Here is a 24,639-nt window from a genome sequence, read left to right on the forward strand (position 1 = left end):
CGTGTCTTATTCTTTTTAAAATAAAATTCTCTTTCACTTCTGATTTCTAAGAATATATATACTAGCTGTGCTCGCGACTTCGCTCGCGTTGAAATCAGTGTGTCACAAAGTTTTCCCCGCAAACTTCCAGTGAAACTCTCATCAAAATCGGCTTAGCCGTTCCGTAAACCTTCCTCTTGCCAATGGTGGAGCCTCTCTCTTAACCGCATGAAAAACTGTTCAGTAGATTTTGAGCGAATCGATCACACACACTTTTGGGGACTTTGTTTTATAATACTCTAATTGTTCTCCGCGACTACGTCCGCGTGGTTATGAAGATATGCATTACTATTAAGATGTTTAACGCAATTTATTTATTTTATTTCAGTCACTTGAAATGCTTATCAAACTGAGTAACTTTTTAAAAGGCACAATTTAGTATAATTTAATAGTTATTTTTATAAAACCTCTTTATACACCACATTTTTAGTTTTATTTTCAGGCTGTACCTATATGTTTCATATGAACTATCAACCCCAATTAAACCCCCTTAGCGGTGGAATATCGTAAAATCCGTTCTTAGCGGACGTCTACTAACTATAATCTACCTCCCTGCCAAATTTTATCTTTGTCTATCCTGAATGGATGGACCATCCAGCGGTTTTTGAGTTCTCGTGATGAGTGAGTTAGTGACCTTTCTCTTATATATATATACATATTATAGATTTTGATAATCCCTTTTTTGTTGGAAAGGAGATATCCCAAGTGTGGTACCATGATAAAGAAACCAGGATCTAATGATGGAATTCCAGAGAAATCGAGGGAAACCATCGAAAATTGTAGTGACGACTAGTGCATTTGTAAATTTTTTTCGTCTTCTTACATGGTTATTACTTGTTGATATAATTGAAGTCGGTTCTTTTTCGTTTGCGAGCAAACCTAGTATCACGTCATATTTTTTTTTTTTCGTTTGCGAACAAACCTAGTATCATGTCATATTTCTAACTTTCTAGCTTAATAAATATTATAAATATCTGTTCATATGTAAGGAGTAATTAATTAGCATTTGTTTAAGTAATAATTTTTTATTTAGGTATGTAAGCCCTTTCAATTTTAACATCATCAACAGGACAATCATTTTTGTCACACTCTACCAAACCTATCCTCTTTACAACACCCATTCCACTTTGAACTCTTCCAAATATTGTGTGTTTACCATCGAGCCACTGTGTTGGGGCTAATGTTATAAAAAATTGAGATCCATTTGTATTAGGACCAGCATTCGCCATTGACAATATACCTGCACCTGTGTGCTTTAAGCTAGAACTTATTTCATCATCGAATGTAGGTCCATAGATTGATTGTCCTCCTTTGCCAGTTCCAGTATGATCTCCACCTTGAATCATAAAATCTCTTATAATTCTGTGAAATTTTGTGTTATTATAGTAACCTCTTCTAACTAGTTCCATAAAATTTTTGCATGTAAGTGGTGTATGTTTCCAATACATTTCGACTGTGATTGTGCCCATTCTGAAAAAAGGTAAATGTTCTAAGTATGTAAATATGTAAAAACACATCTCAAATTACATGATTATTTATATATGTATATAAAAATGAATCGCATAAATATATGTAATAATAATAATAGATTTTCAGAACTTCCTAATTACTGCACTAAATCAGATAATTGTTTGTTGTTGTCAGGACAAAGTTTGAATGAAAGAAATAAAAAAACCCTTTATACACATATATTGTATATGGTGGTACTAAGTTCACCGAGTCGGTTTGTTGTTCATAATTATCAAAATATTTTTTTTATTTGTTTTGGTAGTTATCTGATTTTTTTACCAAAAAAAATTTTTTTTATATAACTATTAATATTAAATTCTTTTTTGTAACATTTTTTATCTGACATGCGACAAAAAATAATGACTATTGTTACTACAGTTTGGGAGTTTTTGTGAATTTTACGAGTTATTAAATCAAAAAAAAAAAAATATATTACGACTAAAAAACCAGGTGACTTTGAAACTAAACAATTACCCAACTTTTAATATGTAATTATACAGCAAAAGAAAAAAGAAACCCAGAGACACAAAGTCCGAAGGAAAAAACCAACAACACTAACAAGAAAGTCCAAAGAACAGATACTTTTCAATGCATGTGTGAGCGAGCCTACTCTATGTCCGAAAAAAAATACCAACCTCAAATATTACCCAGAAACGAAAAATCACACAGAAAAAAAAAACACAGCAAAAAAATCCTCACTTTCCACAACCTGGCTGCTCCCCGTGGAGAATAAGATAAAACCCTCCAATAACAAATCAACAACAACTTAAATAAAGAAGTAAATAACATCAACCAAATCTACCCAAGAAAAACATGAAAATGAAGATTCCAACATACAACTATAATATACATTGCTACTCTTAAACCTTTTAACACTAAGATAAGAAGAAAACTTATCAGAATAGTCAATCGCACTACAAAACACCAAATGGGATATTCTTGGCATGGGTGAAGTGAGAAGAATGGGAGAAAACATTGTCGCACATCCAGACTTTATACTCTATCATATAGGGGAAACCCAGGAAAACATGGTGTGGGGTTTGTAGTAAAAAAATACCTAGCAAAGTACATAAATGGATTTTATGGTGTATCAGAGCGCATAGCATTATTGAATTTAAAACTACCAAAGTACAAACACCCATGGACCATTATCTAGATCTACACCTACAGAATAGGCAGAGATTTAAAGAATTTGACAGTTTTACCAGGATTTGAAAAAAACTTTACAGACATATACTCACAAAAATATCATTGTGATGGGTGACTTTAATAGTCAAATCAGTGAACGTCAACAGGAAGAAGATACAATTATAAGACCCTATACATACAGCTCAAATTTTAAAAGCAGGTATAGTAAAATGCTCTTGAACTTTGAAATGGAAAATAACCTGGCCATATTAAACACAATCTACAAGAAAAAGAAACAGAATGTGGCTCTCATCTGATGGCAATCAAAAAACTAAATCGACTTTATATTGACCAATAATCATAAATGTCATCAATAATCTAAACTTTAACACTAACCACCGCATGGTCAACCCAAGAACCCCAGATCAAAAATAAGTCTAATGATTATAAAAGTTAACAAATATCTGATAGGAGAAATAGCCAACTCAATAAACTGGAAACTGAAAGATTACAAAAAGTAATCAAAAGAAGCCGACAAACAGGAGAATTTTATTTAGTTGGACAGTACAGTCACAACCATTACTAAAGAACGTAGCAAAAGGACAGAGAACCTAAATAACAGGATGTCAGAAAAAACTGTAAACTTCCTTGACCAAAGAACAGCTCTAATAAGTGCGAAAAATACAAATAAAAATAGGAAAGAATTCCCTCTCTTGTCGGTCTCTCGTGTCTGAGGATCGTGGTCAGCATCAGGGTTGCACCTGGAGCAGATGATTGGTCTCTGTCCATGGCGTCTTTTACGACAGTGTAAAACTTAGTGGCAGATGAGTTTTTGACTTGGTCTGTCCATCTCGTTGGTGAACTACCGCGGAAACAATTAGCAAAGAAATATAAGAAAACATAAGGAAAGACAGGAGACAACATTGGAAGGAAACAATAAAGCGACATATTCGACAGACAGGAGGAATAAAGAAGGAGTACAAAGAATAAACTAACAAGAAGGAATGGATTATAAAGATTGAGGATAGTGGTGGAGCAGAGAAAAATAGTAGATAAAAACTCAAGCTCACCAGTCAGTAGACTACTACACCGAACTATACTCAAATAACACAAATAAAAGAGAAATAGACGTATCAGAGAAAGAAATGCTAACGGACATCGTGCAGCAAAATATGGAAATAGCTATTGCCATGCAGAAAAACGATAAAGCTCCAGGACCAGATGGCATAAGCAATAAAATACTATAGCAAAGGAAAATAGCATAGACACCGATACTCACAGAAATTTTCAACAACGTGATTAACACTAAAATCATCCCAAAATAATGGACTGAATCTATTGTAACCTTTATATTCAAGAAGGGAAATCACAACAATGTTCATCCCTATCAACGTAATGTCTAATATTTATAAGATCTTTGCAATGATTATTATTTTAGAAAGAATAAATAAAGGTATCTTTCTTTATATGTGTCTGTATTTTGGTGTACATTAAGATTAAATAAATAAAATAAGAAGAAATTTAGATGAACAACAACCAATAGAACAGGCAGGATTCCACAAATCCTTTTCCATACTAGACCACATCCATAGTTTAAGACACATTATAGGAAAATACGCTGAACACCAGCTTATATACTACATAGCTTTTATTGAGTACAGTAAAGCTTTCGATTCTCTGATACACATTTAAAAATCTGGAAAGCCTTAAAAGAACTGAGTACAGAGCACAAATATATAAGAATTATAAAAAATATCTATAGACACAGTTCGGCTTGTATCAGACTAGAAAAAGAAGAAAATAAGTTTCAAATACAAAAAGGTGTGAGATAGGGTGACTCCTTTTCACCGACACTCTCTGGCAGGACTAGAAATAATCTCGTGATCATCAGGAATCTGGAATGGAGAGACATGGGCATATCTACTAATGGCCTCACACTAACGCACCTACAATTTGCTGATGATATTATATTATTTGCAAAACATTAGCTGATCTAAGCAAGATGATAAATAATCTATCATCGAAAAGTGCTAAGGTCGGATTGAATCTAAACCAGGAGAAAACAAAAATCAAAACCAATGGCAACAAAGAACCTGTAACAGTGGAACAAAATCAAATCTCCTATGTTAAAGAGTATATATACCTCGGTCATAACAATACCAAAGAAGAATAAATAAATAATAAATAAATAAAAATAATTTATTTCTATAATCTTTAGTACAAATCACCGAGTCTTCCCAGTAAGTAGTCAGAGGCACTTGTATTGGGAATGACTCGCTACCTCCCTTACGGACGACTAAGACTAGAGTACACTTAGCATTTTAACATTTTAAACTTTAAAGCACCAAAGAAGAATGATAACAAAGAAGTCGAAAGAAGAGTTGGGAATAGCTGGAATATTGGGCCTAAAAAAGTTATGAAAGATATGAACCTACACATCTCAGCAATAACTGCGTTTGCTCGCAAACAAAAAAAACTGACTTCAATTACATAGACAAGTAATACAACAAAAGTAGACGAAAAAAATTAACAAACACACTAGTCGTCACTACGATTTTCGAGGGTTTCCCTCAATTTCTCTGGGATTCCATCATCAGATGCTGGTTTCCTTATCATGGTACCACACTTGGGATACCTCCTTTCCAATAAAAAAAGAATTATCAAAATTGGTTCATAAACTATAAAGTGATCCCCGAACATACATTAAAAATTTTATTTACTGAGTAGCCTCCATCTTTTTTGGTTAAGTCGGTTAAAAAAGCAATGTATTTAACACATGCATTTTGCCTGTGTTGACATATGGGATCGAAACATGGGCTTTAACAACAAACGTAACAAATAAACTCTCCGTATATCAACATGTCATGGAATGGAGTATGCTTGGGATTAAAAGAAAAGTCAAAATCAAGAAGTAGCAGCATCAGAAGCAAGTATAAGGTCTAAGACATAGCTCTGAAAAGAAGAAGACAAAAGAGGAAATGGGCAGGCTCTGATCAGGGGAAAAGATAAATGAAGTAATATAATCACCCATGTTACCCAAGGATGGAAAGAGGAAGAGGGGTAGACCACAAAGGAGGTAGGTTGACGACATTAGACAGGTTGCAGGAACAACAAAATGGGGCAGAGTGGCCATGGAAAGGCCGAAGAATGGAGAAGATTGGAGGAGGCCTTTGCTACCTGGCAAACGAACACACAAAAGTAGAACAAAAAAATTTGCAAATAATGAAACGACTAGCCCGTTGGCGCAGTTTGTAGTGACCATGCTTTCTGCTCTGGGGGTTGTGGGTTCAAGTTCCACTCCTAGTCTGGGTGTAATATATATATTTATTTATATATGTATTATTTTTATGTGTTTATCAAAAAAAAAATTTAACTATACCAGTCGGCTGTTACCTATAACACAAGCATTAAGTTGCTTACTATAGGAACAGATGACCATGTGTGTATGTTGTAAATATTTATTTATTTAAATTAATGAAATTAAAGAAATATTATCATGTCCGAATGAAGGCTAGATATATACAGCAAAGCAACTTATTTTTTTAAATTATAGAATATCATACGTGGTTTCCAGTACAGCAATTGGTGGTTGCCAGGACTTATCTGGAATTCCAGCATTTGAATACCCGAGCATAATGGTAAGTAATAAAAATAATATAGAACACAAATTTTAGTGATTTCTACCTAAAACAAAAAAAGAACATTTAAATTATTGTGGACTTATAACATATTGAGATTTACACAGATACAAATTAGAGTTAAGATTTAACATAAACACCAAAATACGCTAACGACAAAACAACAAAAGTATTGCAAAAGTATAGAAAAATTCGAAAAATAGCTTACTTCAAAATCAAATCTTTAGATCAACACCTTATTATACTTATCTATGATGATCAAAGGTTATGAATTTATATGATTATTACCCACATCATTTTATCTATGCCCACATCACGGTCTTATATACAGGTCATGAAACTAAAGGTCTAACTTAATGCGCACCACTAAAGGTGCGCACTACGCACGCCGGTTGAGTGACGCTTCGTTGTAATTTCTTATATTGAGTGACGTTTTATTGTAATTGGTTATATTTTAATTAATTGATTGATTGGTTTAATGACTTTCAGTTGTGCCAAAGTAGCACGGTTGATTCCACCTACCCCACCCCAGCCTGCAAAATAGTGATATTTGTAATTAAAAAAAATACTAATCGATAGATTTTCAATTGCTTAATTTTGATGATGGACAATTTAAAAGGACAACGTAGTTGAATTGAGTTATTGAAAATCTAACGATTAATATCTTTTTTATTACGAATATCCGCAATTTTGTTGGCTTCCCGTCATTGTCTATGCGCATCCACAGCGCTCACCTGTCTTAGGATATAAACGTTAAATTTGTTCGAACGATTTATATTTATTTAAAAATGAACGAAAGTGGATCTGTTCCAAACAATACTTGAGCAATTATAAATGCAACTTGAGCAGTTCTTTAACACTTTGAGCAATTTAAAATATTGTATACAGCAAAAGATATAGGCGTTTAAAAATATTGATAAATGAATTTTTTTCAATAACTTTATTGATTTTTAATTAAATAATTTAAGGTGAGCAATTTAAAAGGACAACGTAGTTGAATTGAGCAATTGAAAATCTATCGATTAGTATTTTTTTTTTTTTATTACAAATATCATTATTTTACAGGCTGGGGTGGGGTAGGTGTTGATTCCGCCAATGTCACGTAGAGTGGAGAACACACGAAGGAGATTAATTGGTCGGTGCAGTAGAGATAACAGTCTCTATTTAATTTTGAAAACAGGCAAAATAGTCAGGCTTGCATTGTTACACCATAACCTAAAACAACACAAACATTTAATGTTAAACTAAGACTACAGCTGTAAGTAACTAAACTATTACAAACTAATTACACTAGGACAGACACATGATTTATTTACAGCTTAATTTTATTTATTTCAAAATATTTACACAAAAATCTACAATAGGGACTAAACACCATCATTAACAAACATTGAACATTTATAGGGCGGGGAATATCACAGGGAAGCATGTCGTATATAGGACGGAGGAGTTTGGGACAGGAAAAAAGGATGTGGGAAACCGCGCCTTCGTCAAGGCCACATTCACACAATGAGTGGTCACGAACTCTGATTCTGGCCAGATGAACAGGTGTACACTCATGGCCAAGACGTAAGCGACATATGCTACATGTTACCCAACGACGAGCATGTCTATGAAGAGAAAACCAAGGGCGTCTTGGGATGTCTGGTTGTATATTTGAGTAAAATTTACCCTTTACCAATTTTGATGAACTCCAAGATAAATTCCAGGACTTGTCCATATGGATTTTGGCTAGGGAACTAAGGTCTTGGCAGGAGTTTTTGTAGTGATCAAGGATACCAGTTTGGATTGCAGCTTTAGCACATGAATCTGCTGTCTCATTGCTTGCAATGCCTGAATGGCCTGGAATCCAGATGAGCAGAATATGCAGACCCTTTTGACTGCAAGAGAGCAAAGCCTTTCTAATCTTAAAAACAATAGAAATTGTCAATTTGCTACGAAAGGGATTTCCCTTAATGGCTAAGAGACAACTTAGTGAATCAGTAAAAATTACCGTCGGTCCTAAGTCATCGGAGAGGGCAAAGAGGATGGCTTCCAGTATAGCATAGCTTCACCGGAAAACACAGATGTTTCAGAGGGACACTTAAATTGGAGAATGATTTTAAATTTAGGGATCCAGCAGGCAGCACCAACACAGCTGACGGAGAAAGTTTAGATGCATCGGTATATAGGTATATGATGATGATTTAACCAATTTTGATGAAGAATTTCTTGAAATTTTTACTTTATACCAGGATCTCCTTTTTTCAGACCCAAATCTGTGACGATAGGAACATTGTAGTTAAGGGCTTTGAAGGAAGTAGAGAATAAGGGATTGATATAAAAGGTTGAGAGAGGATTAGGGAAGCTTGAAAATTTGGTGTAGCTGATTAAATGTAAGAACGTGGCCGGTTTGGGCTGCAGAGTTGGGAGAGCTTATTGAGTTTAGGCCAAAGAGGATGGGAAGACAGCTGTAATGATTTTATGACAAAACGATCGCTTAAAAATTGTCTTCTGATTTGCAAAGTAGTATCAACACACTCAACCTGTAGGACATTAGTAGGCGACGATTACATGGCACCTAGAATAAACCGTAGGCTTTTGTATTGGATTTTATTTAACTTTTGTGATAGTGACTTACTAATAGCGTCTAAAACAAACAGTCAATAATCCATATGACTACGTACAAGAGCATGATAAATTAATTTTACGCAGTAGGGATGTGCACACCACTATACACCTGATACAGCTCTTAATACATTAAGTGAATTTTTACACTTTTTGGAAATATATTCTATGTGGGAAAATCCATTCAGTTTGCTGTCGAGTATTATACCAAGAAATTTTGCCTTGTCCACCAGGTTGATGCGCTCACCCTGATAAACCAAATCAAAGACAGGGGCTACTCTTTTCCTGGAAAGGTGAATTTTATTCACGTTGAATATCAAGATAATGCTTCCTGACAGCCTTTTTAAAAATAGAAAGCGATTGTACATGTCTAATATGCAAGGGTAAAGAATTCCAAAATCGAGAAGCTTGAACAGTGAAAGATTTACTGTAAAAAAAAAGAGGAGTGAGGGAGAATTTCAAGAAGTAAGGTATTCTCAAAACGAAGACTGCGTTCATGGATATCACTAAGAAATTTAAATCGTTGCTTTAGATAAGCAGGTGCAACAGGGTTAAATAGAATAGAGTAAAGTAAGTTAAGAATATGCGTATTCCTGCGAAAGCGAATTGGGAGCCACTTAAGTTTTTTACGGAATTCAGAGATATGATCATATTTACGAAGTCCAAATACGAATCGTATACATAAATTCTGGATTCGCTCAAGTTTATTAATCTGCCCTTCAGTAATGTCAAGATAACATGTGTCTGCGTAGTCCAGAATTGGTAATAGAAGACTATTTGCAAGAGCAATTTTGGTGGGAATTTGAAGTAGATTACGCAGCCTGCGAAGAGATCCAGCCGAAGCAAAAACCTTACTACTGACTTCACAAATCTGCAAACACAAAAAATGAACTAACTGACTGAACTGACTAAGTCGAATTCTGTGCCTCTTGTGACAAGTGATACAAGTCGAAAATCGTGCTTTTATAGAAGAAGAAAAACATGATTTGAAGTTCAACTGGAGTATCTTCTTTACTAGAGTAAAAGGTTCTTTTTCAATATACATGTAAGTATTGGGTTTTGTAAATTACAATTTTAAACAAAAACTTGCTTAAAATTGTAATTTACGAGAGCAAAAACTTTTAAAATTGTACCTTTTTTATAATTATTAAGTGTTATTCGCATACTATTCTGTTACAATCTGAGTCTATGAACAACTCAGTGCTGCAAAAGTGTAAAATAAAAAATCGGTATATTTAGCTCCGAAAAATCGGTAGAAATCGGTAGATTTTTACTCGGAGTAAAACAAAAGTATTTTAAGTCAATAAAGCGTTCATTTATTTAAATTTGTTCCGTTGAATTAAATCAAATTCTTTATTTTCATGAATATATTAATACATAAGATGTTATTAGTTACAATGTCTCATATAATCTACCTTAAACGGCATGCAAATTTTTGTTCCATTTATAATTATAATTATTTTACATTACAGAAAAAGAAAGTACTCAAAAGCAATACGTTTTATCACTAAGAAACATTAATTATAGAAGTAGTCCATACAATGGAGACAGAAAGAAGTAATTTATTTATTTTGTTTACAAAACCAACAGCCTTATTTGCTAAACATATCACTCCTCTCACTCACACACTCACTCTACAGCGAAAGCCGCAGCTCTGCCGCGAAAGAAGTATGAATTAGCGATGAATTCACTTAACACCTCACAAAATTTCGCAACTACATTTAATTTGTTAAATGCGAATTGAATCTTCCCATGTCAATAATGAATCCGAATACTAATTCTAATCCATCGATATAATCCAAAAATAATCCATCACTAATCTTATACCTAATTCAAGAAACGAACCCGAAGAAAGTTATCTTCAGGGATTTTCCCTAGTAAACTCACCAGACAATAATAAACTCTATTATATGACGTGTTAGTACATTAGACAGCGGATTTGAACGGTCATATTCGACGTGGTGCGAAGAATTTCGGGAAGTCCCCGTGCATTGATTTTGTGTTACCGTTTTCTTTTAGTGCTACCGTATTAAGAATATTATTTTACCTTTTTTTTTAGAAAATTATTTTACATCAGTTGAAAATTCAAAAATTCGGTAGATAGCACTGCTAAATCGGTATATCGGTAGACAAGGGCCAAAATCGGTAGATCTACCGATAAATCGGTAGCTTTTGCAACGCTGGAACAACTGTCTGCAACTACGTCGATAGAACTAGCGGTACAAGTGCTCAATTCCATTATGTGATAAATGATTCTTGTAAAGTTAAATTATTTTGCATCTGTTACTTACCCTTGTATACACTAGATTGACCTAAAAGTTGTAGATACCAGGTCATAAAATCCCAAAAAAATATACACTAAAATAATAACCAAAAATTTAGAATAATAAACAAAACATAAAAATAAAACTATTTAGAGCTAGACTTTTTTTTTGATATTTACTCTCCTATTTACATACACACATTCCTTTTACCAGTTTACTAAAGTTGACTTGAAATCCTTTATCTGTGCTCAAAAACTGCCGTAGTAAAGAACATATTATGTATACTTGATCCATGTATTTTAATACGATTTACGGAATCATCGAAACGTTTGCGTTTTGCGTTTGTTTTACACGTTAATGTGTAGTTGCGTTCTTTGTAGTGGCGGCCTATTATTATAGGCATGATCATAAATACAATTTATTATGATCTATTGAGTTCTATGAATTGTTATAATGTAATTGTTATCTATAATTAAACAGTGTCATACTGCAATATTATATGAAAATAAGTAAAAACTTAATACATTTTAAACTTTGATTTTTATTAATAAAATTTTTGTTTCGAAATATTATTTTAACATCTAAGGTATTGTAAGGTGGTGAATAGTCTATCTAATAAATGTTACGTTTTACGGAATAACGTATTGGACTGTATAGTAAATATAATAAGAGGGTGGTTGTAACATACATATTTTGAAGGTGATTTGTAATTCAAAAGTCGACAATATTGGCGTTATATATTATGGAGTCGGAACATCAACCAAAGTTAAGTCCAATAAGAGCTTTTCAAGGTAATTATTTTTGTTTATGGCGTATAGATTGTATCTTCCCGGATGTGTAAAGCGATTACGTTATTATTTTGTATGCAATTTTTTTTAATTTATATCATTTTTAATAACTTCAGTCCACATTTGCTGTTTTAATGAAGCTGAATTTTATTTTGTAAACCAATCTTGTAATATTCATATTCTATTGTGTGTCAATGTTCGTAAGTTACAAAGGTTTGTATATCATTCTTGACAGTTCTTCATGGGAATAGTATGGAACCAGAAGATGCGTACACAAGCCTTTCAGAGTATCATGATTATGAACCGAGGTTAGAATTTGATGATTCAGAACTGATACAAGCTAGTGGTTTAGGTAAGCAGTTAGTTATTTAAAACTAATTTCTGTTTTAAATAAGTGTAAATAGGTAAAGAGCGTGTTGTATGATTTTTATTATAATTATATTCTGGTGTAGTGTTGTCTTAAGTTCTATTCATATTAATGGTTAATGTATAATCCCTTGTTAAACCATAAATATAGAGCATTTTAAGTTAGGATAGTAATTATAATTAATTGTTTATAACATGTTATAGAGATTTGTAATAGTAATTAAAACTGTTGGTATTCTGAAATATATACCGTACCTATTATTTTAAGCTTTTTAATTTTGCCTAATCAAACCCAAAACACAAGTTGTTTGGCAATAACTTTACTTTGTGTACTCTGTATAACTGGGAGTAATTATTATAGTTATACAATTCATTGTAGTAACAAATGATAAAAATAATTATTTATCGTTGTGTCCATTTGTTATAAGTATTCTTTGACGGTTAGCAGGAAAGTGGACATAAGGTGCCAATCAAACCACCAATTGCAAATTCATGCGACGTTTCGATCCTTTATTGGATCGAAACGTCGCATGAATTTGCAATTGGACTTTCTTCAATATGTATATTTTGTAGATGCCTGATGATGGTCCAATAAAGGATCGAAACGTCGCATGAATTTGCAATTGGTGGTTTGATTGGCACCTTATGTCCACTTTCCTGCTAACCGTCAAAGGATAAAAATAATTTTAAACCACTATATATTTTTATTCTACTTCGGTAAAACCTATGATTCAAATATCTGTAACGCAAAGTATGCGAAAGTAAAGAATGACCTTTGTAGTTTAATATCCACAATTGTAATCAAAACCGATATTATATTATATAATGTAGTTGTAATAAACAGTTATTTTGATTGTTATTTTTGGTAGAGAAATTTTCTACCAAATCACAATCAAAGAGAATGGTGTTTTTGTTCTGATCTCATTCTCCTAATAAAAGAGAAAGAATAAAAATTTGAAAATTGTTGACTGTAGAAATTAAGGTACAATAAATTAGGTAATGTCATTGTAAATCATGTTATAGAAACCTATGGTTTGAACTGTGTGTCACTGAAACAAGAAGAATGTGTTTAAACAATATCATAATAAACAGTTACTGTGTAACAAGTTTGGTAAACGTATCACACTTAACGGCCTCCAATAGGATGTGAATTCTGTGCCGGAGGATCTGGAATCACACTCAACAAATAAGCACAAATGTTCATTACAAACATCTGTATGGCATCTACAATTTTTTGTCATGTGCTCCCCGCACAACACGCAATTGCTAGTGTGAATAATCAGCTAGCTATCAGTCACTTCCTGAGACCACTGCACTAATGTTTTGTTCTTGAAATTTAATAATAAATTGGTAGCTTCTTTTGTAGGAACTTAACTACCATAAGGAATACAAGAATAATAACAAATTAACTTTTAAAAAAGTAAAGTTTAAAGTTGGCTTATCCCCAGCAGACATTACAGATTGAATCAATAATACAAATACGGATTAAATCTAAGTTAAGAAATAAGAAATTTTATTGTTCGATGTGTAGAGATATAATATTATTGTTTACCTAAATAAACAGACAATGACCGAAATGGGATTAAAATTTGAAATTTTATTCTACTTTACATATGTGTCACAAATTTAATACAAAGAAATCAATACATATAATAAAAATGTAATAAAAATCTGTCTGTACATGGAAGATATATGAGAAAAAATATGTTTGGGACCTTTATCAATGCAAATAGCACCCAAAACAATGATTGTTAGAATTTTTGTCTGTTTGTCTGTGCGTTTGTGCACGCTAATATCAGAAACGGCTTATCCGAATCATCAAGAAAAAACATGGCATGTTTACTATTGTTATCTTCATCATCATCATTTCAGCCTATCACAGTCCACTGCTGGACATAGGCCTCTACAAGCTCTCACCAAAAATGGTGTGAACTCATGTGTGTTACCCATAGTCACCACGCTGGGCAGGCGGGTTGGTGACCGCGGGGCTGGCTTTGTCGCACCGAAGACGCTGCTGCCCATCTACGGCCTATGTATTTCATTGCCAGTGGTTATCCCGCCATTGGTCGGCTTTTTAAGTTCCAACGTGTTAGTGGAATTGTGTTATCTTATTAATGAATAATTATCTGAAGTTTGATTTTCGAGTTTGACAAAAATAATTTAGTCATAGCAATTAGATAATTTGTTTAGAAATAAAAATAGTAGTAACACATAATGAAAACCTGTCTTGCTAGCAAACATATTTTTTTTTTTTTACATTTAAGGTGCGTTTGTTAAGTTAAAATTCAATAATACAATACTTATTAACATTCAGATTCATCATAAGAATTGTTTTTTGAAAAATTTTTTTTCTCCCATACTAATTATAATGATGTGTAATTAAAAAAAAAAACGGCGTGAGGGGTCGGAACGAAGTTCCTTTAGCTCAACCTCCAATTTTTATACCCCTAAGATACAAGGGGGTCAGGGGATTAAGGGGGTCTAATAATATATATATATGGCAAAACAATGTGTGCTGGGTCAGCTAGTAACAAATAAAAATTTAGGAACTGTGGTGTGTGGAAATTTAGGAATTACATTTATATAAATTTTTATTTAGTTATACCATTTTCAATCTCGCTCCTCTCGTGATAAGGAATTTCGTTATTATATGAAATTTTGAAATAACATTATCTACGTATGTATATTAAGCTTTTGTTATAATTGTTATTAAAACTATAGTAATTGGTAGTGCTTTTGTTGAGTTAATTATACAAATTTATATACTTTTCCTCTTACGTAATTGAGGTCTCATTATTTTTTTACGATTTTTTTTTTTTACATATTTTATTTAGTGTAATATTTCAGCTCCTTTGCCACCTGAATTGCTCGATATTTCTGAGGATCTTCTGAATCGTTCCGCTAGTGATGGCACCATAGAAGAAAATTTCGAGGAGGAGCTTGCTAAAGCTCCCGAAGTATATGCCGAGGTAATAATTAAAAGTGCCCGATACATTATTTGTATCAACGCTTTCTAGATGACAACAATAAGACATGTTAAAAAATGACGTACCGTATATTTTAATATGAAAACATTAATCGACATCGACGGATCAATATTGCAATCTAGGTCTCCCGGGACCTAGCGAAACGAATTTGGGTCAGGTATTCTTGCTGATTGACCTTTATAGAAATAGGTTATACGTTCCAAAAATTACTTCCCTGTAGGCACACAATAATGTATTTTTATATTAAACTTACTTTCCCCATGAATGTACGAAATTTGATCTTTTTGCCAGTTTTTTTTTTTTTTTTTTGTTACACGTAGGTATATTTTAAATAACGATATCAGAATTGGAATACGATAAAATCGATTTGTTATCATAATTTGTACCAAGAGTTTTATTTGTTTAAACCAAATAGTTTTTTTATTATATTTTAGATTGTATTTTTTACATAAAACTATTTGTGTGACCATATTTACTAGTAGTATACATGTATGTATATCTTAATTTAGATTGCAAATTCTTCACTTGATGATGACAACTTCTCTGAACTTGCGGGGACTGGCTTGGTAGAGGTAGTGGGCGACGACGAGATTGGTCGGCGGATCATTGTAGTGTCGGCTTGCCGTCTTCCGCCAAGTAAGGATCTTCATCCAGACAAACTTTTAAGGTAAATCTATTGAACAAGTGTTTTTGCGACATATGTGTAGTATGTATATGATATAAAATTTCTCAATGAACTTAATTTACCTCCTTGTTTTAGATATCTCATGTTTACTTTAGACAAATATGTGGAACAAGATTACAGTGTCGTTTACTTTCATTATGGTTTGACTAGTAAGAACAAACCGCCGCTCTCTTGGTTATGGAAAGCTTATAAAGCTTTCGATAGAAAGTATAAAAAGAATCTCAAGGCGCTCTATTTGGTACACCCGACAAACTTTATTCGTATCGTCTGGCAAATGCTCAGGCCCGCTATAAGCGTAAAGTTTGGAAGGAAAATGATGTACGTTAACTACTTGCACGAATTGCAGCAATACTTGGATCTAGACAAATTATGTATACCGAAACCTGTTCTCGAGTAAGTTCTGAAGGAATAAAAAAACCTATCATAGTAATTGTGGTAGATGTAGATGATGTTATTCTTTGTGTAGGTACGACAAATTGTTATTGAACAAAAATCCTCGCGCTGCAGAGGTGGCAAGACAACAAGCCGAGAAGTTAGAGACAACGCCCGACGAGAGTGACGCGAAGACCGTTCAAAAAGAGAGTCTCTCTCCACCGCCAACGCAACAGTTTGGCGTTTCATTGCAATTTATAAAAGAAAATAATACGAACATGATCGATTCTATACCGCCGGTGGTCAGGCAGTGCGTTGAATTTCTTTCACAGCCCGACGGTGAGTAAATCACTGAATGTTAAACCAATTGAGTTGTTAAAGTGCGGCTCATCGACAACGACTTCCTGTTTTATCGCTTCTGATTGTTTCGCCCATGTACGTGTCATATTAACGCTTAGGTGAATTTACGTATGAAAATTGTTTTAATCAATGATGTAGATTCTCTTTATTTTTAATGATATTTCGATTAAGAATTTTATTTTATATATTGAAATGACACGATTGTTTTTTATTTATTTATTTCCATAAATATACTACCATTATAGGCTTATAACCTAATGCGATAGTACATATAATACTAAAATATTCTTTTATGTTTATTTATTATTATTATTATTAATTATAAATGTTGTTTTAATTTAATACTCGATGTCTCTAAAGCATTATGCGATGCTAAAATGACTTAATTAAGCTAATTAGTTAATCGGAAGTGTATTTTTAGCGCTGGAAACAGAGGGTTTATTCCGAAGATCAGCTAACATATCGGTTATAAAAGAGTTGCAGCGAGCCTGCAATAGGGGCGAGCCGATATCTTTTAGGAACGATCCCCACAACGCTGCAGTACTTCTGAAAACTTTCCTTCGAGACCTTGAAGAGCCCCTGTTGACCTTCGATCTCCATGACGAAATATTGAAGTTTCAAAGTGAGTATCGTTTTATACTTATAATACTAAGTCTTGCTAATTGTGCTTGCGTTTGTTTACTCCGTACCTCTGCTCGTATGAGTGAATATTCAAAAAGTGAGCTAAATGCTAAGACCATTTTGTTATTGTAGCCAACCTTAGGAATTACGGGCAAAAGAGTTTGTTGGTGAGAAAATAAGACGAAAAATTTTTCTTTCGAAAATAATAACGGGTAACAATTTTTACAATAAATACACGAGTGACATTTATGTACATACAAATTACGCACTTACAAAATACGTGCTACTTGACATGTAACCTCTGATGAAAATGGACAAAAATTAAGATAAATATAACATTGTTTTAATTTAAAAATATATATAAGTATTCCAGTTTGTCCTGTTTTGAGTTATTTAATTTACATTTATTATTCTTATAATTATGATATATTGTTATGACTTATATTTTTAATGTCATTATTAGTGATCGCTTTACCTTACAGAAAGTATGGGTTAATGTGAAAATAATGTAAATATACATTACTTGTGTGCATTTCTGGATGATTAAAAAAGGTAAAATCATAAAAAATCGTCTTGATGAATATCAAAAGTGTATAATATACTACTCTAGTTTTGAAATCGCAAACCTATTTAACCACTGTTGTGTCAGACTAACAAAGTCTAATATACGGAACAGATGATGCCGAAAGGTAGACTCCAATGTTGTCAACGACTGTCAAACTCAGCCGAGATTATTAAATGTCAGACTTGTAAAAATAAGTTCCATTATGCGTCCATCAGTACGTCAAAAATACCATATACAAGAGTAACCGAAGACTATAGAAATAAGTGGGTTTGTTCTGTTTGTCTACGACGTAATAAAGAAGACATCGTTGTGCCGATAGGTGGCGTCCCGGCGCACACAGCAACTCCCGACTGTGATGAAAATGTCACTATCAGATGTAATGAAACGACTTATAGTAATATCGACCATACTATCGCAACAAATGTCTCGGTGCAGGAAGCCCGCAATATTGTACGCGAGGAGCTCCAAATTGTATTCGAAGGCTTTGATAAATAATATGACGGCTATTAATACATCTATCGAATTCCTGGAACAAAAATACGAAGATATTAGGCAGGAGCTAAATACATCTATCGAATTCCTGGAACAAAAATACGAAGATGTTAGGCAGGAGCTATCTCTTAAATCTGAGGCGGTAATGAATCTGGAACGTGAAAATAAGAGCCTGCGAGCTGACGTGAGTGACCTGCAGTCGCGATTGTCGCTGATGGAACTGCAGTCGCGGGCCTGTAATGTCGAGGTTCAGTGTGTGCCGGAGTTTAAGAATGAGGACCTCGTAGCTATGATGGGCCGAGTAGCATCCGTAATAAAATGTGATATAGATAATAAAGATGTAATATCCTGTACTTGAGTAATTAAATTGAATAAGGACTCCCCACGCCCAAGGTCTGTTTTGGTAAAGTTAAGCAGTCCACGTGTTCGGGATACTTTACTTGCTGCATCCACAGAATTCAATAAGAAAGCAAAAACCAACTTAGATAAATTGAACACGAGTAATCTGTCGAGTGGTGATAAGAAGCCAGTGTACATATGCGAACACCTGACGCCCGCTGTTAAAGCACTACACGCTGAAGCAATATTGTGTTCGAAAAAACTTGGATATCGTTTTGTATGGGTAAAGAACGGTAGAATTTTTATGCGCAAATCGGATAAATCTCATTACATATACATTAGGAATTCCGAAGTACTTACAGGTCTTAAATAACTACATGATTGTTGTAAGATGATTTTTTTTTTACGCTCTTTGTATTAAAATTCACTGTGTTAAATTGCTATTACCAAAATATTAGGTGAATCAACACTGATATGCAAGATGTGCGAAACCGTGTATTGAACAATAATTTTGACACAATAGTGCTTATCGAAATCTGGCTGAATAGTGATGTGTTTGATGCTGAAATTTTCGATGGCAGATATTTAATTTATCGTCGTGATCGCGAAACTAGTGTTGTCATCGCATAAAAAATTGGCGGTGTCCTTAGAGCGGTTTCCGATAAATACGTGTCAAGTCGGCATCTGGACTGGGAAAGCGATTGCGATCTATGGGTCTCGATACAGATGGGGGTTAGCAGATGTAGACAGATTTTACATGTGTGCACTGTCTATTTGCCACCTCCCGTAAATATGTCACTTCTCGTGACATTTGTTAACAAAGTAAACAGTAACATACCTTCCTTTCGAAATTATAACAGTTCTGTCTTAATGGTTGGTGACTTTAATTTACCTAATTTAATCTGGTCGAATTCTATCAATTGTATTAGTAGCAATAATAGCGCTCTAAATAACATGTTTATAAATTTTTTGGACCTCAATTCATTGTTTCAATTGATTAACATAAAAAATAATAAAAATAAATTTCTTGACTTGGTTCTTTATAATAAAAATGATAACAGCATCAAGGTCGAAGAATGCACGTCACCCATTCGTAAAATCGAGTCTTTGCATCCTGCTTTAAATATTGAGGTAAGTATCAGAACTTCTCATAAGTCGTCCACCTCTCGAAACGCGTCAATGAACAAATACAATTTTTTCAAAGTGGATTATGATATAATAATAAGTCCCTTGATAATATAAACTGGTTAAACGAATTCCGAGACTCTTTTAGCAATGTTAATGATGTGCTTCAACTTTTTCTTGAAATACTTTCAAATATTATTGAACTTCACGTCCCAAAAAACACAAATCAAAATCGTTGTATCCGACATGGTTCTCTTTTAAACTAATTTCGGCCTTGAAAAGGAAAAACAAATACCGAATTAAAGTAAATAAATACAAATATCCTCTCGAATTAAATTTAAATACCTTAAAAAAGACTGTGATAAATTAATTAAACAGTGCTATAACAATTACATGGAATCTGTCGAGAACGCCATTTCTAAAAACCCTAAATATTTTTGGACCCATATAAAAATATACGCAACAGAAATATTTCATATCCAAACACAATTATATTAGGTGATTTGATAGCCGAAAATAAAAGGGACATTTGAAACTTGTTTACTGCTCAGTTTTCTTCTGTATACGAAGACAATAATATTATCAGTCATAATTGTGTTTGCTCGCAAACGAAAAAAAAAACCGACTTCAATTACATCGACGAGTAATACAACGTAGATCGACGAAAAAATAGTCAAGTAACTACGCGTTATCAAAGATTACTCAAAAAGTAGTTATCAGATCTCGATAAAATGTATATGTGACCACATGATAAACATCAGCTTTCGATTAAATTAAAAATTATCAAAATCGGTACACCCAGTAAAAAGTTATTGCAGATTTTCAAGAGTTACCCTCGATTTCTCTAGAATCCCATCATCAGATCCTGGTTTCCTTATTATGGTACTAAACTAGGAATATCTTCTTTCCAACAAAAAAGAATTATCAAAATCGGTACACCCAGTAAAAAGTTATTGCGGATTTTCAAGAGTTTCCCTCGATTTCTCTGGGATCTCATCATCAGATCTTGGTTTCGTTATCATGGTATCAAACTAGGGTACTTATCCCCTTTCCAACAAAAAAAGAATTATCAAAATCGGTACAAGTAAAAACGCATTATTAGATATAACTCGAAAAGTAGGTGTCAGATCTCAAATAAATTTAAATGGGACAAATTGACACACACTACCTTTCGATTACAAAATTTTTTGGCAAAATCGGTCCACCCAGTCAAAAGTTCTGAAGTCACATACATAAAAAATAAATTCAGTCGAATTGAGAACCTCCTCCTTTTTTGGAAGGTGGCTAAAAAAAAAAAAATTATATAAATGTAGCTTAAGTTACTCCTTATTATATCAGCTATCTGTCAGTGAAAGTCTCACCAAAATCGGTCCAGCCGTTTCAGATACTAAAATTGTAAAAAATATTCTTTTGTTATATGTACCGTGTATGCATCCATATGCATTTAGTAAAAAGCGGTTATTTTAATATCACAGACACTCCAACAGGAAGTTTGAAAGTAGCACCCGTGACGGAGAAAATGAGGAGCAATAGGTTAGCGTGGTATGGGCATGTAATGAGGAGGGGTGAACACTATATTGGTAAAAGAATGTTAGGGATGAATGTCAAATACAAAGAGCGCTCGGCAGAACAAAAAAGCGATGGATGGATTGCGTGAGTGAGGATATGAGAAAGAAAGGAGTAAGAGCTGAAGTGACGAATAATAGAGAGGAATGGAAGAGGAAAACATGTTGTGCCGACCCTACATAAGTGGGATAAGGGCAGGAAGATGAAACAGACACTCCAAATTTGATTTATTTGTATAGATAATACAACAGTTTAAGTAATACAATAGACGTTATCAATAATGAAAGTGGACGAAGTGAAACGAGTATGTAAGGATCGTAGCAAGTGGAAAGAAGTGGTTTCTGCCTACCCCTACGGCAAAGAGGCGTGATTATATGTATGTTACTTTTAGTATTTATTGAATTAAGCGTTAGTACGGTATTAGGGGCCATCCATAAATTACGTCACACCTTAAGAGGGAGGGGGTCCATGAAGTTTGACATTGTTCGGAGTGTGGAAGGGTCCAAAAATTTGCGACATCACATTACAAAATAAAAATTGTATTTTTAGCCGACTTCAAAAAAGGAGGAGGTGACTCGTATATATCGATAACTTCGTAGTTTATGAACCGATTTTTATTATTCTTTTTTGTTGGAAAGAAAATATCCCAAGGGTGGTACCATGACAAGGAAACCAGAATCTGGTGATGGAATCCCAGAGAAATCGAGGGAAACCCTCGAAAATCGTAGTGACGATTAGTGCGTTTGTTATTTTTAACCGACTTCCAAAAAAGGAGGAGGTTCTCAATTCGACTGTATTTTTTTTTATGTATGTTACATCAGAACTTTTGACCGGGTAGACCGATTTCGACAAATTTTGTTTTAATCGAAAGGTGGTGTGTGCCAATTGGTCCCATTTAAATTTATTTGAGATCTAACAACTACTTTTTGAGCTATATCTAATAATGCGTTTTTACTTGACGCTTTTTTCGACGACCTACGTTGTATTATACCGCATAACTTTCTACTGGATGTACCGATTTCGATAATTCCTTTTTTGTTGGAAAGGAGATATCCCTAGTTTGGTATCATGATAAGGAAACCTGGATCTGATGATGGGATCCCAGAGAAATTGATGGAAATTCTTGAAAATCCGCAATAACTTTTTACAGTGTGTACCGATTTTGATAATTCTTTTTTTGTTGGAAAGAGAATATCCCTAGTTTAGTACTATGATAAGGAAACCAGGATCTGATAATGGGATCCCAGAGAAATCGAGGGAACTTCTTGAAATCCGCAATAACTTCTTACTGGGTGTACCGATTTTAATAATATTTAATCGAAAGCTGATGTTTGTCATGTGGTCACATATAAATTTTATTGAGATCTGATAACTACTTTTTGAGTAATCTTTGATAACGCGCAGTTACTTGACTATTTTTTCGTCGATCTACGTTGTATTACTCGTCGATGTAATTGAAGTCGGTTTTTTTTTCGTTTGCGAGCAAACACAATTATTTTTCGTCTACTTACGTTGTATTATATATCTTACTTGTCGATGTAATTGAACTCGGTTTTTCTTCGTTTGCGAGCAAACATAATTATTCATTCCTATGTTGGATTGATTTTGTTTTATTTAAAAAGTAATTTAATTGGAAATAAAAATAGTAACGAAACTAATGTTTTGATTTCTTAATTAATAATTTATTTTATCTAACGTTTATATTTTCCATAAGCTTCATTGATGCACGTAGGTCCTTATTGTGTGATTTGGGTATTTATTGTATCAATAAAGAAAAATAAATCGTCAATATTCTTAAAACATAAATTTGTTTGCAGCTTGGCCGAACAGAGAAAAACCACGTCAAGTGAAGATATTAATCCTGGAGCGGCTGCCACTAGACAACTACAAACTTCTTAAATACATCTTTCAATTTTTATGGAAGGTAACACTGAATTTAAATGTCTTATTTTTTTTAAACAATTTATTGATTATTTTTCCAGTCATCAGTCACCATTTATAGGATTATGGATTGCTTAAAACTTTAGTAAAAAATATGATTAACAGGTTCAAGACAGGAGCTGCCTCAACAAAATGACCAGCGGTAATCTAGCGGTTGTTTTCGGGCCCAATCTGTCGTGGCCACCCAATGGTTCTATGTCTCTTCAATCCATCGCGCCCATCAACGCTTTCACTGATTTTCTCCTCGAAAACCAAAAATCGATATTTATAATCTAGATTATAAATCTGCCACAGACTATAAAAGTCAATTAGGTTTAGGCATAAAACCGTTCAAATTTAGAACTTGGGATTTATGTTGTCGAATGCCAAATAGATTTCATACTTTTTATAAATTTTCACCTGAGATTAGTTCAAATATTTTATATGTATTTTCATGTCTCTTACGATGTTCAAGAGTGAATCAAAGTAGGTTACAATGAAAAAGAGGAAAGAAATCAATTGATCAAAAACCGGATAAGCTTCGTTTAGCAAGAGCGTTTCCACTCTGAGCTAATAAATAAGTTAATCTATGAATAGTTGTCTTTTTATTAGTTTTGCTTGCATTTTTGTGGCAACTTTCGGAGGTATTTAGATAGAAAAACTTAATAAAAATATTTCTTTTTTTATAAATTACTAATTTAATTGAGATCCGCTTGGTTCTCAGTATAACTAATTGTTTTTTTTTTTTTTGCTACATATTTTATTATTTTTTATTTAACTCAACTTTATATTTCAAATAGAATTTGATTACCTTTAAACCTATTTATATATTCTAAATTTGTCGTTGTTGTTTGTCGTTCTATCATATTGTACATTGAATACGTATTACGTAGGTACTAAGCTTACCGCGTACTTTGTACAAGAAAAAAAGTTAAATTTTTGTAGATGTCCATAGATTCTTTCACAGATATCGCAAGTAAGATGAACGGTATATTGAGTAATTTATAAGCTATGCAATTTTAGTACATCTATACTTCAAATTAACAACGACTTCAAAATGAATCTTGAATAGACTATCATCTTTTTATAAATGTATTCATCGTTGATAAATAATATAACCAAAGTAATCACGTGTAAAATATATGTAGCTACTGTTGGTATATTTAAACGTACAATAAAATATTAAAGAAGATTTTTCAAAGACATAAAAATTTATTACATGTACCGTTGATCGTCCCAAATATGATGGTCTTATTAATTAATGTTTT

General features: G+C 33.3%; 2 protein-coding genes across 4 annotated transcripts; one reads left to right on the plus strand and one right to left on the minus strand.

Moving 5' to 3' along the window:
* Window positions 1–1,048: 1,048 nt before the first annotated feature.
* LOC123668385 (peptidyl-prolyl cis-trans isomerase-like 1) lies at window positions 1,049–6,625 on the minus strand. 3 transcript variants are annotated; one of them, XM_045602115.1, is made up of 3 exons: window positions 6,523–6,625; window positions 6,240–6,360; window positions 1,049–1,509 (listed from the first exon to the last, which is right to left on the minus strand). In XM_045602115.1, the coding sequence occupies exons 2-3, from the start codon at window positions 6,308–6,310 to the stop codon at window positions 1,065–1,067; spliced, it is 516 nt and encodes a 171-aa protein (XP_045458071.1). In that variant the 5' UTR covers window positions 6,311–6,360; window positions 6,523–6,625; the 3' UTR covers window positions 1,049–1,064. The 3 variants fall into 3 exon arrangements, with proteins under 3 accessions (XP_045458071.1, XP_045458072.1, XP_045458073.1); XM_045602116.1 differs by having other exon boundaries at window positions 6,240–6,356; window positions 6,523–6,591; XM_045602117.1 differs by having other exon boundaries at window positions 6,560–6,586.
* A 4,806-nt stretch (window positions 6,626–11,431) lies between these two features.
* LOC123668668 (rho GTPase-activating protein 1-like) lies at window positions 11,432–24,061 on the plus strand. The gene is made up of 9 exons (XM_045602378.1): window positions 11,432–11,976; window positions 12,209–12,325; window positions 15,187–15,308; window positions 15,836–15,993; window positions 16,087–16,404; window positions 16,478–16,722; window positions 17,165–17,365; window positions 23,269–23,375; window positions 23,498–24,061. Exons 1-9 carry the CDS (start codon window positions 11,928–11,930, stop codon window positions 23,666–23,668), a joined length of 1,488 nt encoding a protein of 495 aa, XP_045458334.1. The 5' UTR covers window positions 11,432–11,927; the 3' UTR covers window positions 23,669–24,061.
* Window positions 24,062–24,639: the final 578 nt, after the last annotated feature.

This window comes from Melitaea cinxia, chromosome Z (assembly GCF_905220565.1).
Source record: "Melitaea cinxia chromosome Z, ilMelCinx1.1, whole genome shotgun sequence".
Taxonomy (NCBI): domain Eukaryota; kingdom Metazoa; phylum Arthropoda; class Insecta; order Lepidoptera; family Nymphalidae; genus Melitaea; species Melitaea cinxia.

Coding starts and splice junctions, on each gene's coding strand:
- LOC123668668 (XM_045602378.1), top strand. CDS start 11,928: ATGGAGTCGGAACATCAACCAAAGTTAAGTCCAATAAGAGCTTTTCAA. Junction 16,405..16,477: donor ATACCGAAACCTGTTCTCGA/GTAAGTTCTGAA, acceptor TTCTTTGTGTAG/GTACGACAAATTGTTATTGA. Junction 17,366..23,268: donor CGAAATATTGAAGTTTCAAA/GTGAGTATCGTT, acceptor ATTTGTTTGCAG/CTTGGCCGAACAGAGAAAAA.
- LOC123668385 (XM_045602115.1), bottom strand. CDS start 6,310: ATGCTCGGGTATTCAAATGCTGGAATTCCAGATAAGTCCTGGCAACCA. Junction 1,510..6,239: donor ATTGCTGTACTGGAAACCAC/GTATGATATTCT, acceptor ACCTTTTTTCAG/AATGGGCACAATCACAGTCG.